Source organism: Prionailurus bengalensis, chromosome B4 (assembly GCF_016509475.1).
Source record: "Prionailurus bengalensis isolate Pbe53 chromosome B4, Fcat_Pben_1.1_paternal_pri, whole genome shotgun sequence".
Lineage (NCBI taxonomy): Eukaryota > Metazoa > Chordata > Mammalia > Carnivora > Felidae > Prionailurus > Prionailurus bengalensis.
Window position 1 is genome coordinate 90,447,873 of NC_057358.1, and position 18,836 is coordinate 90,466,708.

At 37.9% G+C, this 18,836-nt stretch overlaps 1 protein-coding gene and 1 long non-coding RNA gene across 4 annotated transcripts in view; both read left to right on the forward strand.

Moving 5' to 3' along the window:
• The window catches only part of MSRB3 (methionine sulfoxide reductase B3), a 174,599-nt gene that overhangs the window by 43,575 nt on the left and 112,188 nt on the right, over nt 1-18,836 (forward strand). For all 3 annotated transcript variants that reach the window (XM_043562958.1, XM_043562959.1, XM_043562960.1), the window contains 2 exons: nt 4,913-5,021; nt 6,653-6,730. In XM_043562958.1, coding sequence (XP_043418893.1) covers nt 4,913-5,021; nt 6,653-6,730 — 187 coding nt within the window. The remainder of the gene's footprint in view (nt 1-4,912; nt 5,022-6,652; nt 6,731-18,836) is intronic.
• Nucleotides 13,076-17,484, forward strand: LOC122472944. The gene is made up of 2 exons (XR_006294562.1): nt 13,076-15,355; nt 15,588-17,484. It is a non-coding gene; the product is annotated as an uncharacterized LOC122472944 (long non-coding RNA).

An 18,836-nucleotide genomic window follows, 5' to 3' on the forward strand; every position in this document is an offset into this window, starting at 1 on the left:
GACAAACAAATATGAAAAAGTGGTTCATGGAATACATTTTGCATTCTCTTCTAAAAATGGGCCAGATTTGGCTTTTATAAATGCCCACTTAATTTAGAAATTTCTAACACTATCATATCCGGATAGTTTTCAGCTTTCCGATATGACAGACTCATAACCAACAGAAAATTGAACGTTGTAATGAAAATCAGAGTATACCACTTTGAAATATAGTAGCAAGCTATTTTAACATGAATTTTACTGTTTAAACCCGGTAAGGTCAAAGCAAAACAAGATGCTCTTGTCATCTTTTATTTATTTATTATCTTGGGGAAATATTTAATAGTTTCTTTTTTTTTTTTTCTGACCCTAGAACCAAAATTAAAGTTATGGAATCTTTGGGTCTTGTTTTGTTTTGATTTTTCACACTGAACGTAAGATTTATGACTTAAAAGTGTTCTAAGACTTAGGTAACAGATCTGATTTACTTCTTAACAGGAAGTTAAAAAGCCTTTCAACGTTTTATAGACTTTGTGAGAATCCCATTTGAACCTTGTCACTGACCCTATGTTGAAGGAATGAACACAGGGAAAACAGACATTGGCTAGCTGACAAAGGTATTTTTCTGGATGTACTGAGGCAGTTATTACTTTTCTCCTTTATTATCTTGTTAGTGGTAGTTTTGGAGCTAAAAGTTATTGCATAATTTAAGAATAAAGAAGAACGTTGTAGCATAATTTTTCCTCACAGAATAATGACTATGGGCTTTGCAGTCAGGGAGCCCTGGTTTGAGTCGATAATTTTATTTACTGTTTATCCCTATTAAGTTATGTTACAACCTCTCTGAGCCTCAGTTTTCGTATCTGCAGAATGAGCATGATATCTATATTTTAGAATTATTGAGAAGATTAAATGTGGTTATGTAAAAATGCTTAGAAATGTGCCTGGCACATAGTAAATACTCAAATTTTAGTTTTCTTTTAATTCTTATTTTAATCATTCTTAAAGACAATTTGTGGGAAAAATACTGTTCTAAGGGAATTATTATAGAAAAATAATTACGAATAAGATACTGCAGCACGCTGAAATACTTGACCTGGCTACCTTTCAGAATACATTTTTGACTTCAGAATTTACTGTATTCAGAACGATAATGTGATATTACATTTACTCGGACAGTGTTTGCTAAGCGATAATTGCCGTGATCCTTACAGCAGGCCTGTGAGGGTGTCAGTACATGGCTAAGAGACCGACTTGCCTAAGGTCACATGAGTGGGAAGCAGGCAGAGCCAGAACATGAGTTCTGCTGAAAGTCTGTTTCTACTTAGAGCAAGAGCTTTCCATTGGAGCTTCAAGATAATACTGGCTCTGAGGCAGCAAGCCTCAATGGAACAAGCGTTAATATAAAAGAAAATTTGGGCGTCTTTCAGTAAATAAATACCCTTGAAGGGCGTTCAAGATGGATCTTTATCTATACCAAAGTTGCTCTGTAGGGAATCGTGTGGTGATTAGATACCAAAGTGGCAGTGTCACCCTCTCAAATATACTTTGTGTTGCAGTTATATATATACACACAGCCTCACTTGTGCCTTCAAAGTACTCTATTAAACATTTAAATAAAGGAAAAATCTTTCCGTAACATACTTCTAAGCCAATTTAGAGGTCATTGAACAGATGTCATATAATACTAATGTTAAATTACCCTGTGTAATAAGAAAATTACAGTTCCTAAGTGAAGATAGTAAAGGGAAACCATCCAATGAATTATTGTAGAATTTCAAAATGAAATAATTTCTTCAAAATTAACAGTGGCACCATATGACTTCAGGGAAGTGAGTCTGAGAGGGAGAAGGGAAATCAGAGACAAAAGAGAAGCCTTTCTGTGTTTATACATGTCAGTTTTCAGTTATGATGCTGGAAGAGCTAATGTAATGGTAGAGCTTTCAATTGTCCAGGAAGTGTATTATTAAACTATGTGGCAAGAAATTGATTAAAATCTGACTAACTGCTCACCGGGTTGTTTAATATAAAATCACAATAGCTGTTCTAGTCTACATATCCTTCTTTTTGCTATTAGGTACACTTTAAAAGCCTAATTATTTTGAGAACGTGGTATGACCAAAGAATGAAAACGTACAAAGTTTGACAACTTTAAATAAGCACTAGCATTTCTTAAAGAAAAAAAAAAACAAAACAAAACACCTCACTTACAGTTAGGAAACAATATTTATATTTAAGGTTGAAAAGCCAGGATATAGGAAAATTTTGCTAATTTGGAAGATGACCTTTAAGTGCACCAAAACCAAATAATTTGTAGGCTATGACATAGGGCACATTCCTACAAAATTTGTGTGAATGCTGCTTTAGTGGTTCTTGAAAGACAAACAAAGAAAGCTGGAATGAAATCTTTATCCCCCTCCCAAATCAGATGGGGTCTGACAAAAGAGTACAGCAGCACCCTTTCAGAGCTTGCCATTAAAACGAGGTCTCTGTAGCACAGTTAATGAGATGGTTCATAGTGGAAAACAATCTGTTTTTAAGAATGTTTAGATCAAAAGTAATTTCTAATCTATGAAATAAGGTCTCCTCAATACCCTTCATTCACGACTAAAGCTTTTATGTTTGTATTATTTACTTCAATCAGATGTTTTCAATTTTACCTTTTCTCTCTGTACAAATGCTTGACATGGTTCGTCAATACTGACCAACAATTTTATTCTTTCTTCAGAAAAGGGAGATTTTTTGAGAGAGGCAGAATGAAAAAGAGAGAAACATCTTTGCCTAAACGATTTGCAAGCATCTGTGCTTTAAGCTACTTTTTATGAACACTCCTTAGTAAATGACTCAAGGTAAAAAAGCAGAAAAGCATCCAATGTTAGGAAATTGCAATCCAATACCATGTAATTTAAACCTGCAGTTTGCTTCTCTTGTACTAAATGACATACAGATGGGTAGCTTAGTTCTCTCAACTTTGGGAACACAATTGGTCTTTTTGTATGAATGAACATATATTAACAAAAACATTTTGGACAGCATTGTTTAATTCTAGTTGTATAGATTTTAATTACCATGCCACTGGACGGAATACGTTTAAGCAGTAGATTTTGTCACGTTAGACATGCAGTTAGTCTAACAAAATCCACAAAGGTACGACCCTTCCAACTGATAAAGAAATACCAAAAAAAAAATAATAATAATTTTTAAGAAGTCTAGAGTGAACGGAGCAGAAACTCAGCTATCCCAGTCAACCGATACGTAACAAAGAGCAGCTCAGCACTCAGGCTCTGGAGAGGCTTGTTCTGACAGGACAAACACTTCTCATCTACCCCTTGGAAATATTACAAGTGTAAGGAGTAGGTGTTTGGATAAAGCCTAGTATAATATGGGTTCCACTGAGATGAGAGACCAGCACACCATTAGTGATATGCCAGCTGTTCCTGTGGATCTTTCCAGGCCAGAGCAGGGCCAGCGTGCTCTGTGGAAGGTCAGGAGAGGCGCTGTTTGACAACCCACAGGCCTGCTCCAAGGTGCGACTTTCTCTTTGGCTCTGCTTAGCTCTCTTCCCGCCTCTGTATTTTCTCATAGAGAATCAACCACTCTGTCTTGGTGGCCCTGATCCTGGAAGCTGATATGCTTCTTCAATCCCACAATCAGGGTAACTGGTTAGTCAGTTTTGTCCTGGTTTAATTTCAGTGATCTCACATACTATGACATTGGGGGACTGACAAGTAAAAGAAGTAGAAAACGTTTCTATTCTAAATCAGAATTCTTTTTTATTTCACAGAAGTTGAGTTTAGTATTCAGGGAACGAAGCAAGCTTTCTTTCAGTAACTTCGAAACGTGATAAGAGATTTTTGCACATGGGGCCAACTGCAAGCCTTTTTCCCACTGTGATGGATGACAAAAGGAAAAAAAAAAGCAATTTGACTGCAGTGCGTAAGGGTTGCCCTGTCTCAGAGTTATATTTCTTTTCCAATTCATTTGTGTAGGTAAAATAAAATACTACGTATAAACAGGTGTTGTCTGAACATTTTACTGCAGTCTGTATAGGTTGAAATAAAAGATGCCATTGTTATTAAAATCACATTAAAGTCATTTCACCATTCAAATATACTCAGTGAAGTCTTCCTAGATACACTTTGCAAACAGAAGATGTAGGTCTGTAAGTAAAATCACATTCACTTTTCTTCTTCTCTTTGTCTTTCCCCCCTCCCTATTTTTCTCACCTTTTCTTTGGAACTTATTGAATCTACATTAGTGTCAATGCCTTCTGGAGTCTATTAAAATTTTCTTGCTGCCTGCTTAACCTGGTAAGATACAATCTTTAAAAGACATTCATTTTTAAGGGCTCCACAGAACCTAGTGCAGTATCTGACAATCACAGAGAACAGCAATTCCTAGTCACGGGAAAAAATGCATCTTCAGGGTTAAAAAAAAAAAATAGGATGGTATTTAAATCACCCAGAATGGAAATTAAATGACAGTTTCCAGCTATTCTACTGAGTTGCAAAGTTTTTGAATGGGGAGTTATTATTTAACCTAATATGCCCATCATCTTATATATATACAGTGTAAATGCTTATAAATGGAGTTATGCTTTTGGAATTTATTTGAAAACAGAAGGTCATGGTTTCAGGAGACGTAAAGGATGTACTGCCATCTTTGTGAATGTTCAGTGAGTCATTACCATCACATGCTGGTATCCTTGGCTCTAGCACCTTGTCAGTGCTCCCATGGAATCACCTGAACCTTGAGAAGGATTCTCTGTAAACGGAGAGAAATAGTCAGCTGCGTTGAAGTAAGTTTGGTGCTTGAGGGGCTGGTCTGGTGGTTGACCAGTGACTGCTAAAGCTGGGCTGTGGCGGCCAGCCAAAGCAAGCATTCGGGATCCAAGCTAAAAAGCCTCCTTCTCCCATGTCCTCTCTTTTTCCAGGGTCATGTAGGGATAAAAAGAACTGTAAGGTGGTCTTTTCCCAGCAGGAACTAAGGAAGCGGCTGACACCCCTGCAGTACCATGTCACTCAGGAGAAAGGGACCGAAAGGTAAGATGAGCTGCGAGAAAAGGTCATTAAGAGCTAGTTTTCTTCACCCCGCCCCCACCCCCCCCACCCCCCGCTTTGAATCCTGTTCCTTGCCATTTAATTTAAAGAATGCTACACCTCTTTGCTAACATCTACAAATTGGTATCCTTGAAAAGGTTGAAAATGGTACTGTTTAGGTGAAGACTAAGTTTTATTAATTCTTTCCCCCATTCAATGAACACTCTATCTTATGTAAAGTCACAAGGCTTTTATTAAGGGCCTGTTTTTAGTTTACTACAAAATGTGTGGAAGTAATAGCGAGTTAGGTACATTTTTGGGGAAGACATCACAGTAAGCAAAACCACGAGGGACATGGCGCTGTGCCAGGACGCTGAAATTTTGAAGGTGGCCATTGTAAGTATAGACGTTTTGGCTGCAAAAAGAAGGTAGCATAATTTAGTTCCTTTCTACCCCACTCCAATTTCTTTTTGAAGCACATGTGGAGAAAGTATTTATTGGCTCATTTGTGGTTGGAATGTCAAAAATTTTCAATAACTGCCCTCACATGGCTTTGGTCCTTGGAAATTCGCCCTAAGTCCTGAAAAAAGAGTCTGTTCACTTCCAAGACGTTTTTAGTGAATAAAGTCTCTCTCAGCTGATTCCAGCTCAAAGGTAACTTGCCAAGGTCCAACCATTTTGTTGTTTAATTTATACCATGGAGGCTGGCATAAGGCCGTGACTTACCTCTGATCCAAATTTATTAATGATGTAACTTCTTGTTTTCATTCATGAACTGAAAGAGCTCTTTACCACACATGGGGTCCTTGTTAATAGGCAACACTCTCTTCCTGTCACAGTATATACTGTTTACTGAGTTTGCCAAATGTTGAATCTCTGACAGAGTCTACCCTCACCACACAACGAGCCGACGGTGGGCTTCAGTCTCAGCCCAGGAGGACCTCTGCCCGTCCTGTTGTGTACATGACGAGCAAAATGATTGAATGCACACAAACAACTAGAGATTAGGTCATTCTTAAAAATTCTGTTTATAAAAAAATTGGACCTCATAAAGAGGGTGAAAGGATAATAAAAACAAGCTGCAGAGCACATAGACTTTTTGTTGGGCTAGCACAGCTGATTTGCATTAGTGGAATGACCTCCTAGCCTTTAAGATTGTTAACTTAGAAAAATATTCCCTTAAAGCTGCAATATTCCTTTTCAAACCAAAAAATAAGTCTCCTTCTACTTGAAGTCTTGGACCCTTCTGCATTTTGGGGTATACACTCTTGGACACTGTAGAGTAGGCAGAAATCTTGTGTAGTAATGTTTTGTTCTGCGAATCTGAACTACAAGCTGTTTTTTTTTTAATAGCAAAAATTTTTTTCTAAGCATTACATAACTAGATGGCTTGAGTTTTTTTTTTTTTTTTATTTAACTTGCACTAGTTTGGAGTAGTTATATGCACATTTTATTATATAGATTTGAAGTATATTAGTAATGTTCAGATTTCCATATGTTTGGTCTGTTCTCATTTTAGGACAAAAAGCCCTTGAAAGATTTATTAGAGAAATCTATTTTAAGCAAATACATTCTATAAGAAATAATGCGAACTTTGTTTAATTGTTTTAATGCCCTGTGTATTTGTTTATCAGTGCCTTCGAAGGAGAATATACACATCACAAAGATCCTGGAATATATAAATGTGTCGTTTGTGGAACTCCATTGTTCAAGTAAGTATGTTAAAAACCTATGGATATGGACAGTTCACAGATGGTAACAAGCTAGTTATTGCTCATTCACATTAAAATCTTTATAGTACTGCTAAAAAAAAAAAAGCATCTTCATACTACTAAATTCTCTTATTTCTACTATTTCTGTTTTCTCCCCACAAGAGTAATTACTGACTTTCATAATAAATTACCAGCTTGCTAGGCTGGCTGACTTTGCCCTGTTTGGACCTTTAAAATTCACAGTGTTAACTTGTTCATCACAATTAACCATGGTGCTTACAAGGGCTATGAAAGAGATTTTGGTGGGCATAGAAACATTTATATAGTTGTTGACTTTTCCGTTATCAAGTGATGGCCCTGAATTTATTGATTGGGCCGTGGTGAAAGTTCTTCGTGTGCATCCTTCAGGTTGAGTGATAGCCACCTAGTTGATTACTCATACTTCTGCGAGGAAGTGCAGTACCTGTATCAAAAGTAACATGGGACTTCCAACAGATAGTTGTACATATGTAAACAGATCATGTAATGTGATTTTGACAGTTTTTGCACTGATCCACAATCTTTATTTTAAAGATTCCCTGTAGTTTCCTATGAAACAAGCAGTGCATAGGCTTTTTCGCCCAAATCGTTAATTCAGACAGTGTATTCTGGAGATTATGGATCTTACTCAAGAAAGGAAAATCTTCACCAAAATTTATTTATCTAGGTGTAGAAAATCCTAGAAGCCCTGTACTTCTCACCGGGATGCTGATTTAGGGGAATGAAAAGACAGAAAGCTTAATTGAGGGTAAATGTCATTTATTTAAAGCAAAATTACAAATTTCTTAGGGGAATTGAACAAACAAGAATCTGATACGTGTAGCATGTAAAACACACTTAATATCTCTCCATAAATGTTTCCCTTTTAAAGCACTTGCATTTACAGATTTTCCAGAAATAACAGGAAACAGTAGTTTCCTTGAAATTTTTTTTAAAAAGTTTCAAACCTTTCTTAACTTGCATAAACCTTATTGCACATTAGTGTTGGTTGAGAATCTGTTCTGAATTCTTATGTATTTATTCTTCATGTTAAAAAAAACCAGCCCTTCAAATTGTCACCCATTTCCTCTCAGAAAACACACATCTTTATATTTCAACACCTTTAGCTTGTGTCATAATAGTTGATATAACACTTAAGATAGTTGCTGAGCCATGTTAAACTTGTTAATATCCCAAATGGTAAAAATTGGCCACATCCCCTTTGCCTTTTGTTTAAGATTCCCCATCTCTTTCCGTATCATGTGATTCGGTAGAGTAGTGGATCTAAGGAGAGCTTACTGTTTTAAATAAGAAACAGAACCACTATAAATGAAGGATTTAACCCATGTGAGATTTTGAGTCACAAATACTGAAAACCTTTATTTAAACATAGGTACTGGTGAGATTCAAGGAGTTTCACATTTGATGTGACATTATGTCTATTTCTTTTAGCATTCTTGTAGGGAAACCTTTAATTTTTCTAAGTTTCTAAGGAATATGGGTTAATATTTTTATTCTATTTCTCCCTCACCCTATTTTTAAATTGTATGCTTCCTCTTATCTTGTCAATTTAAGAGGGGGGGGAATGCTTTAGCCTTTATTATAGAACGCATTCATTCATTGGTCTAGTGCTGCCGTCTTCATACTGGAGACAGCAAGGTGTCCACCGACACTTTCCAGGGGCCACAGGGCACAGTTTTGAGGGAATCAATTTTCTGGTCCTCAGCCTCTGTATGTATGCGTCCCTGAAACTCATGTGCGTGAGAGAGTCTGTGGTCAGCTGCCTCTTTCTTCCTATCTCCTCTATCATAATCCCCTTCTCCCGCTTTACAGAAGATATCATACCTTTCACCCATCCCAAATCTTACTATGATTTATTGTCCTGGGATAGCATCTCTAAGGCATCAAGCAAAATGACATTTTTGGTAAGACTGCTATCTGCTTATCTTTCTCTCCATCTGTTATCTGGTGTCTGTCTATTCATTTTCTACCTGTCTCCTTAAGTGAGATGGTTGCCCTGAGAATACGTATCCACATATTTCTTTAAATTTTAAAAATGAAACTCTTTTTTTTGATAGTTTGATTTGATTGATTGATACAACAGAGAGGACTACCTTTGCCAATGAGGTTATATGGTGGACTTTTTCACTTCCTAGATGATCTAAATATGTAGCTTTTTAAGGTTTTGACAAAAATGTATTTTAAGCATGTAATCTATTTACAGACACCAGAAAAGTCACTTATTTTTTCAATTATTGAAATTTTGATAAGAAATGTTAGCGGTTACTTTAAAATATATAAGGGAGTATATGTCAGTAAACCACACAGTAATTTGAACAGGAAAAGTATAATTTAAAGAATTACTCCCTCTAACAGAGGATTGGGGTAATGGGGGATTGGCTGGCAGGGAGTAAATAGAAATTCTAGAGAATACAGAACTCACAAATAGAAGAAGGAATCATGACCACTAGGGCTGAGATAGAGCCCAGGGAAAAGCTCCCCGTGTGCCCCGCTCCCCACTTTCCTCTCCCAGGGGCTGAGATCTGGGTCTTATTGGAGAGGACATGGCTGTACCTAAAATAGCAGAGAAATCACTGCAGTGCCATGACTGTGCGACTTTCTGGAAATCTGCCCTCTGAAGTGCTGGGGAAAGCTGTGTATAGGGAGGTATCTCACTGTAGATACTCCACTGCAAAAGTACCTGGGTTGGGGCGGGGGGGGGGGGGGGGGGCGCCACAGGAAGCTGCTGGCTGCCAGGTGCTGCTGATTCCTGGCCCTGAAGTCAGCACCTGGCACCAGAGAGGCTGCTTGTGCTGTAGGAGCCTGTCACCAGAAGAGTGGTGTGTGGGGCAGAGGCCGGGTGCTGGGAGAGCTGTCTGTCAGGGGCCGGCTGCGGCAGGATCCATTCACTCTGCAGCAGCCTGGCTTTGGAGAAGCTACCTACACAGCAAGGGCCCAGAAGAAGAGAAGCGACGTGCCCTGCAAAAGCCAGATGCTAGAGAAGCCACACGCTCTGCAGGAGCCTGCTGAGCAAACATCCTGAAACTAGGAGCCGAACACACCTTGCTCTTCCGCGGTCTCTGTCCTGTGTCCTCTGCTGACAAAGTTTCATATCATGTTAGCTGACAAAGAAAAAAATGTTTAAAGGTCACAGCTCCCTTTTAGCAGAGTAGGGAAGGCTAGAGGACAGAGAGGCAATACATTGATAAAAAGCACAGAATGTATATATACAAATACATATTTTCCCAGATTATACACACACACACACATATATATCCCAATATATGTGTTTTCCCAAACTTCTTTTATTGAGTTTCATGAGTAAGTTTGAAGGCCACTCACTAGTTTAGTGAATTAATGGCGTCACTAACAGACAACTTGTTGAGATAGTTGGTTTCATACTTTGGACACAAGGTGCAAGGAACCAAAGGGGGGTGTGAGTGAGAAAGTGTATGGGGTTTTTGTTTGATTGTTAGGGAGCAGGGAGTAAGGGAAGAAGATGGGGCAGAAGAGACCAAATAAAGTAACAACATGAGAAATAATAGTGCGAGGGAAACAGATAAAAAATAAGGTAAAATAAAGAAAGAAGTGCTGAATTTGAAAATGCCCAATCATTAGCAATGTGAAAAGATTGTTTTCCCAGTTGCCATTTCTGTTATCAGTATTCATAGTGTATGCGCATGCGCATTCACATGCGTATAATTCTCTTCTTTCATTTGACTAATATCTGTATACATAATATTTCCTTACAAAAAAGGCCATTCAATTATTCTCCTTTCATTTTCAAACTTGTGCTCTACCCTGAGTATGCTCCCTTTCAACAATATACTGCTTTCTTACTGCTTACCAAGTACAAGAACCTTATTCACGGACTACGTATAAACCAAATGTGTAATTTATTCCATGGTTCACATTTTCTTCACATACACAAACTCTACCAACCTAGTTTATTTCTCATGTAGTATTCCTGGGTTTCAGTTAGTAAATTAGCCGACAGGAGTAAGAATGTTCTCCCCTCTGGTTATTTGAACTTCTAAAATTTCACAAAATGAATTTATTGCACATCAGATAAACCAGAGAAGGCATTGGTGAAATAATGTAATTCAGAATGTATTTTTGACCACTTATATTTGCTTTGGCTGACACTTTGCCAGGTGTTGTGGAACAAATAAAATAAATTTATGAACTATTTTTTCCTTAAGGTACTTACAGTTGTGTTGGAGCGATAGGAAAAACAGAATGAACAATGATAAAATACGGAAAAATAATGCCACTGTCTATCTGGATGTGTCTGTTAGAAATGCGTTCATGTGTAATAGGAGGGGTATGTGACTGCATCAAAGTTGGACCAGTTGTCGCAGAGTTGATGAGACCACACTTTACCAGGCAGAGAAGGGTTTCGTTTTTTCCAGGTGGAGGATGCCTGATAGAGAATGCCATGGAGAAGAAGAATTGGAGATAGGATCAAAAGTGGATTTTGCAAGGAAACAGTTAGGAGACTGGTCCAGTAGGAGTGGGGAGGTGAGTTATGTTGGGAGAAGTGGGAGATTTGGCTGGAGGGTTAGAAGGGACCAATTAAGAAGGCCCTGAGATACCAGAGAGGACATTTAAATTCCTACTAAAACCCTTTAAGCCCTGGGATCTCTTCCTGTAGGAAGCCCAGACTCAGCCTTCCAGGGTGAACTTTGGTGTCCTTTATCTCTGCTCCCATGACACCTTGTGTCCGCCTCCATCCATGTACTTCCCGTGTTGTTTTGCAGTTACCTGTCTATATGCCTGTCTGCCCACTAGTAAGGGAACTCCCACAGCAAGGCCAGGCCTTACTCATATTTCTATCTCTAGCCCTTAGCATATAATAATCACTAAGTATTTGTTTGTTGGTCAGATTCATGTCTAAACTTTGTTAGATGGGTTATGGAGAAATTTCAGATAAGTCAGTAGCGTGATGAAAATGGGAAGTAAGCTACAACAGGGTAGAAGATAGATTTCTGGGGGTGAAAAGAGAAGGCAATAAAGGTATGACAGCCTCAGTGGAAACTTTTTTCCTTGGTAGCTAATAAACCCCAGCATTATCCATGTATAATCAACTCCTAATAATTTTGTTTAAGACTTGGAAGAAACATATAGGATAGTTTTTATTCTGTATGCATTAACTTATCAGGCCTCTCACTGAGTAAACAGCTCATTTTATACAGGGTCATGAATAATAATAATAATAATAATAATAATAATACAAGAACTAACATTACATAGCACTTAATATGACAGGCATGGTTATAAGTGCTTTATGTAAATTCAGCTTTTTAATCTTCATCACAACAGCACATTTTACAGTTGAAGAAACTGAGAGAGGATAAATGCTTTGAGAAGATCACATACCAGTATACAAATAGATTTAGAATAGTAACACTCAAACTTTTAGGCAAGAAGAAAGGAAAAGAATTAAAGGAAGATAAAGTTTTAATAATTTATTTTGGTCACTCTAGTCTCGTTATTTTCCTGAATAGAAATGAATGGAATGAATGGAACACACACACATGTGCGTGCGCCCACCCACGTGCCCACCTCAGTTCCTTGAAAAATCTGCTCTTCGTTGTAGTAGTTGAGTTGACAGTTGAAGACCATTCCAGTCCAGGGAGGGCTGAACCAAAGGTAGATAGACCCATCATGGCAGGCCATCAGTAAGGACTCAGCTTTACACTGGTTGTTTTTAGGGAAGTCCCTTGGAATCCCGACAGGAAGATGTAGTAATGTCCAGGAAGCCATCAGGCCATTCAGCATCTGTGAGGTAGAACAGCAGCAGGGTTCATGGGCAGGATTCTAGTTATTGAAACTTGAAGGTCATTTTATTTTCACATTGACTGCGCCCATTACATTTTCTCAAGTAACTGTATTCCAGATTTTCACCACTTTTTTTGAATTCTCTCTATACATTTCTGAGAAGCTGAGGCCAACTGACATGAGCTATCTTTTTTTTTTTTTTTAATGTTATTTATTTATTTTGAGAGAGAGCACTAGCAGAGGTGGAGTGGGGCACGGAGGGGGAGGCGGGGAAGGGCAGAGGGAGAGAGAGGATTTTATGAAACCGTGACATCATGACCTGAACCGAAGTGAAGAGTCTATGCTTAACCAACTGAGCCACCCGGGCTCCCTGACATGAGCTATCTTAAATGTCTTTTCCTTCTATCTCGAAAATTTTTTTAATGTTTATTTATTTTTGAGAGAGGGTGAGAGAGAGCAGGGGAGGGGCAGAAAGAGAGAGAGAGAGACAGAATCTGAAGCAGGCTCCAGGCTCTGAGCTGTCAGCATAGACCAGATGAGGGGCTTGAACTCATAAACTGTGAGATCACGACCTGAGCCGAAATCAGTCGCTTAACTGCTTGAGCCACCCAGGTGCCCCTTCATCAAAAATTCAGAACAGGCAAGGGCTAAAAGCAACTGGTGGCACCAACTGAATATTAGCCCAGATGTGTGACCTCAGCCTTATCACCTATGAAAAGGGGCAAAATAAAACCGAACAGGTGAAAGAACTGAATACAGGAAAAGTCGTATGGCCGATATTCAACAAATGTTAAAGTCAAGTGGCCTGACAAAGTTTCGGGAACATATCCTACTATCACAACAGCCTAAGAAGCTCCTTACAATGTGAGAAAGTACAGGCTTTCTGAGAGGGGGTCTGTCTGTTAACAGTAGATATTAGTGTGATGAGTCACTGCTTCAGCTGTGTTGCTACATTTCAAACGGAACTCTGCTGCCAAAGTATTCACACATGCTACATTTCACATGAGCCTCCTGTGCAATTTTATTCTAGGCTACTAGAAAATTTAAGCAGTTTTTCAACTCTTTAAGAACATAAGCCCTTTCACTGAAGAAATTCCAGTTCGGTGCCACACACAATTTACTCAGCTATGCTATTCCACGGATGCTATTCCACTTAGCATTAAAGGAGATTTTCCACATAAACTTCTCCCCTTCTGCTACAATATTGTGTCCGCGGGTGTGCCTGTGTGCATATGGGCACATGTGTGTGTGGTGGTTGTGAGTGGAGGAGATGTAAAAGGGAGGGGCATTTTCCATTCTTACTGTCTATTCAAATCCTATTCTCTCAACCCTTTAAAATGCTATCCGTATAGTATTTATTCATAAACCATTCCGGTCACTATGGAATCCTACCAGGAAGAGTAATAGGAACTTAACTTCTAGCTTTCTTTTTATGAACTCTAGCTAGAAATTGCTCATGATTCCAGCAAATGTTTTCTAACCTTTAACAAAGTGCATTTAACTTGAATTTAGAAGATTCGAATTGCCCTTCACCTCATTCTAAATCCTTAATCCAAGTAAACTTTCCAGTACAATGAAACCGCTCTGAAATGAACTAGCTTTCTGAATAGTGGCTTAAACTGGAGTTATATCTACATAACTCATATATTATTTTGAAGAGAATGTAAAATTGACTTCTCTCATCCCATTGACCCTTCCTGTCTTGTCCCCACATACAGTGATTTACAGGACAAGTATCTAACAGAGGGAGTTAACTTTTCTATCTACATTTCATCTGAAAGCTTAGGGCAAGACCACAGCTAGATTGAAAGAAATGTACTTCCTGGAGCTACTGGCAAAGATAGGGAGCAAAAAAACATTGCTAATGCCTGACTCATTAAACCGCTGGGGGTGGGGGTGGGGGAAGAAAGAAAGACAAGACAAGAAAGAAAAGCATAAGTAGCATAAAAGCATACATAGAACAAAGAACAACTCCATTTGAGAAACCAGAAAACTATAGCAAGTCATGATTCAGAGTTTAACAATATGCAAAGGTAATTATGACTGCATTTCCTGACACAAAAAGGATTTGGAGCAATGCCTACACATAAAATCCCTGGATAGCTGGAAGTGAGTTTGGGTGCGTGTGTGTGTATCTGTGTTTTGCAAGAAGAAAAGTGGGGGCAGAGCAATCTTGCCCTTTATTACTTAAATCACAATCCCAGTTCTTTCATTCATTTTCCAAATATGGACAGAAATAGCTTAGATTCTTCTTAATGAATTAGAATGGATAGTTAGATTAAACTGGGAAAAACAGTAGGCAAAGTTTTAACTATGATTCATGTAAATTATCTTGTTTGCATGAATATGAACCATAATATTAATGAGTAATTATTATGACAGTTCACAGACTTTGAAACTATGGAAGGGCATCTTCTGAAAAATAATGTGCAAGTTTTAGCGAGTGATTCCAAGGCCATCCACAAAGCTGCCTCTTCCTGTGAATGAATAATTCTTTCAAAACGTGGTCACTGATTCAAGGAGACTGCATAAATTTTCATTCAGATTCATGTCCTCAGTGTGTCTTCTATGTGGATAAGTAACCCATCACATTATCAAACACAAGTGCAGAAGCCATCCAGAGTACCAGGTGGAAGGTGGTGGAGGTTCCCGTGTGGACTTGCTGTATAACCATACGCAGGCTACTTAAGTGTTCATCTCATTTTTCTCATCTTAAAATGGTGAAAATAATATCAACCCTTTCTAACTCACGGCACTGCTGTAGCAAATGTAATAATTACATAAGCATGCTGTAAAAGATATAAAGATACAAGTATAAAAAGTAAGGTTTGTAGGGGCGCCTGGGTGGCGCAGTCGGTTAAGTGTCTGACTTCAGCCAGGTCACGATCTCGCGGTCCGTGAGTTCGAGCCCCGCTTCAGGCTCTGGGCTGATGGCTCAGAGCCTGGAGCCTGTTTCCGATTCTGTGTCTCCCTCTCTCTCTGCCTCTCCCCCGTTCATGCTCTGTCTCTCTCTGTCCCAAAAATAAATAAACGTTGAAAAAAAAAATTTAAAAGTAAGGTTTGTAAAAAAACTGTGCAGCTTTAAGCAAATTTGCATGGTAAAGTATAAACAGCAGGCAAATCTAAAGTTCTCAAAATTAAGTCAGTATAGTTTGCTTTTGATTCCAACATTACCACGTTTTATAATATCGTTGGACCTAGTGATCCATACCCAAAATAGTTTTAGTTCCTGCTGAATAATTAAAAACAAATTTACTATAGATTCTAAATTCCCCAAATAATGTGACTTACATGAGTAGCTGAGAGTTTAAATACATTAGTTAGCTGAAAGTCTCTCCTTAACAAATCTATAAACTTTTGAGAGAGTAGGTCATGATTTAGGATTTTTGTAATCCACATCTCCACCCAGTGCAGGGGCATAGGACTTTGCTTATCCTTGGTACTCAACTATTTGTGAGATAAATGGTTTAATTCCAGTTAAGTCGAGAATAATTGTAGAATTAAATGATTCAAGTTGATACTGGAATAGGGGAAGTATAAATAGATACTTGGTGATAGACTCCCCTAATTGTTATCTCCTACCACACTTTCTAAAGTGTTTTCTGTAGATCACTCATAGAACTTTCTTTGGATGCTTATTTCAACAATAGCATTGCTTGCAACTGCAAAGGCGTATTTGTCCCAACTAAGGAAGAGATGGAAATGTCTATGGCTGGAACCTTATATAAGGAAACATTAAAAGAGCAAAAAGTGACAAAAAAAATAAGAGTCAGCTACCCAAAGCTGTATCAAAAGAGAAGTTCATAGTCAAACATTTTTTATTATTAAATATAAGAAAGATTAAAAATAACTGAACTAAATAGTCAACTCAAAATGCTAGAAAAATAACAAAAACAATAAAATAAACTAGGGTAAAGTGCCCACCTTTCCTTCCAGGGAATTGCCAGACATTCAGAAGGAGAGATACCAGCAGACCTGGGTGTTTCAACCTCGGCACTATTGACATTTGGACTGGATAATTCTTGGTTGCAGGGGGCTGCCTTATACATTGTAGGATGTGTAGCAGCATCCCTGACCTGTACTCACTAGATGCCAGTAGCACTAGTCTCATTCCCCAGCCCTCCCACCCCATCCCCACAAGCTGACAAAGAAAAATTTCTCCAGATAATATCAAATACCCGCGGGGCAGGGGCGGGGGGGCTGTGCAAAATCACCTCCATTTGAGAACAACTGATCTTAATAACCAAAAGAACAGTAAGTCAAGCTCTGATTTGTAGTGTTTGCTGATTTCGGTGTGCAAATACTTCTACCATGGGCCATATTTCAAGCTACAAATGTGACCTCACTGAATGTGGAGTTGGGAAGAGATGCGTAGTAACACCATACATTATATAATTTTTCTGTATACACCTACAACAGATGTAAAGAACACAGATAACAGTTAAACTTAGTAAAAAAAAAAAAATTAGAAATGGTGAGTTTGGGAGTATTACTTTTGCTTTTAATATAATTTATTTCATTGTTAATTTATATAACTTATTTTTAATAATGCCTATACTTAGCAACTGACTCTTACATTCCTAGAATTTTAGCAATATGCTCTCTCAAGCTTCAGCACACCAAATTATGGGTGCAAAGCAAGGGAAAACCAAATATATCAAAACCTTCAGCCCAGCCTCAAGTCCATGATTAGATTAAGGTAATCTTCCCTTTCCCCTCCCCACTGTAGCTACCTATCAGAAGATAGGATGAACCATCTATAAAAGAAGGTGACATTATCCAGCATCCAGTGTTTCATACACAATGTCTGGCATTCATCAAAAATTACCAGGTATACCAAAGTGAAGGACTAAGGGAAATAAACTAACAAAAGAAACAGGTCTACAGATGGCCCAGATATCCAGATATTTAAGTCATCAGACGCAGACTTTAAAATAACTCTGATGAACATATTTTTTAAAAAATAGATGACAAAATGAATTTCACTGGAGAACTAGAATCTATTTTAAAGTATAAAGTAGTTTTAGGGCTGAGAAATGCCATACATGAAATATAAATACAAGAGAAAAAAGAAGCGGGATTAGTGAACAGAAAAACAGGTAAGTAGAAAATATTCAGACTGAAGCTAAGGGAGCTAAAAAAAATGAAAAGTTACTGAGAAGCTAATACAAGAATTACAGTTTCAGGAATAACATATTATAGCCATAGAAAGGGAAGAAACAGGTAATGGGAAAGAAGCAATATTTGAAGAGATAATAGCCAAGAATTTTCCCAAATGGAGGAAAAAAAAAAAACACCTCAAGATTTAAAAAGTGCTATAAATCTGAAACAGGGTGAATACAAAAAACAAAACAGAAAAACCACATCTGGGTACATCACAGCAGATCTGATGAAAATCAAAGGCAAGGAGAAGGTCTTAAAAGCACTCAGATAAATTAACTTGAAAAATAAAAACAATTAGACCTATTAAATAAAGCCAAGGGGTTGATCTTCGAAAAGACCAATAAAGTTGACCATTTCTTTCAGGCCCAATCAAGAAAGAGAGGGAGAAAGAAAAGAACATAGGTCCCAAACACTAGGAATGAAAATTGGATAAAACCAAAGACATGGAAAAAAAAAATTAATGTAATATGCTATGTATTCCTATTCTAATTAAAAATCTCAGCATAATTTTTTTTAATTAGGTAAGATACAAAATTTCACTATAGGAGAGTTATAATACTTTAGTTGACCAGTAACCATAGAAAAAATTGAGAATTATCTCAAACCAGCTTAGTCTTTTACAGAAAAAGGAAAAAACATTACTCCTATGCAATTATGAACTGTGTCAATCGCAGAAAATAGATGAAAGCTTACCAACTTCTTTGACCAATGTAAAATGCCTCAAAAACCAAGACCTGACAAAGATATTCCAAGGAAAATATATAAACCAAATAGAATTATAAAAATAGGTATAAGGATTTTATTTTATTTACTAATTTTATTTTATTTTTTTAGAGAGAGAGTGTGTGTGAGCAGGGGAGAGGGGCTGAGGGGGAGAGAGAATCTTAAGCAGGCTACACGCTCAGTGTGGAGCCCAATGTGAGGCTCAATCCCATGACCCTGGGATCATGACCTGAGCTGAAATCAAGAGTCAGATGCTCAACTGACTGAGCCACCTTGGGGGAGGAGGGACCTAGATGTAAGGATTTTAAATAAGATACTAGTAAAAGAAATGTAGCCGTGTGTTGAATGAGTAATACGCCATGGCAAGGTAAGATTTACTTCAGGAATGTATGGATAGTTCAATACTGGAACATCTTAGGAA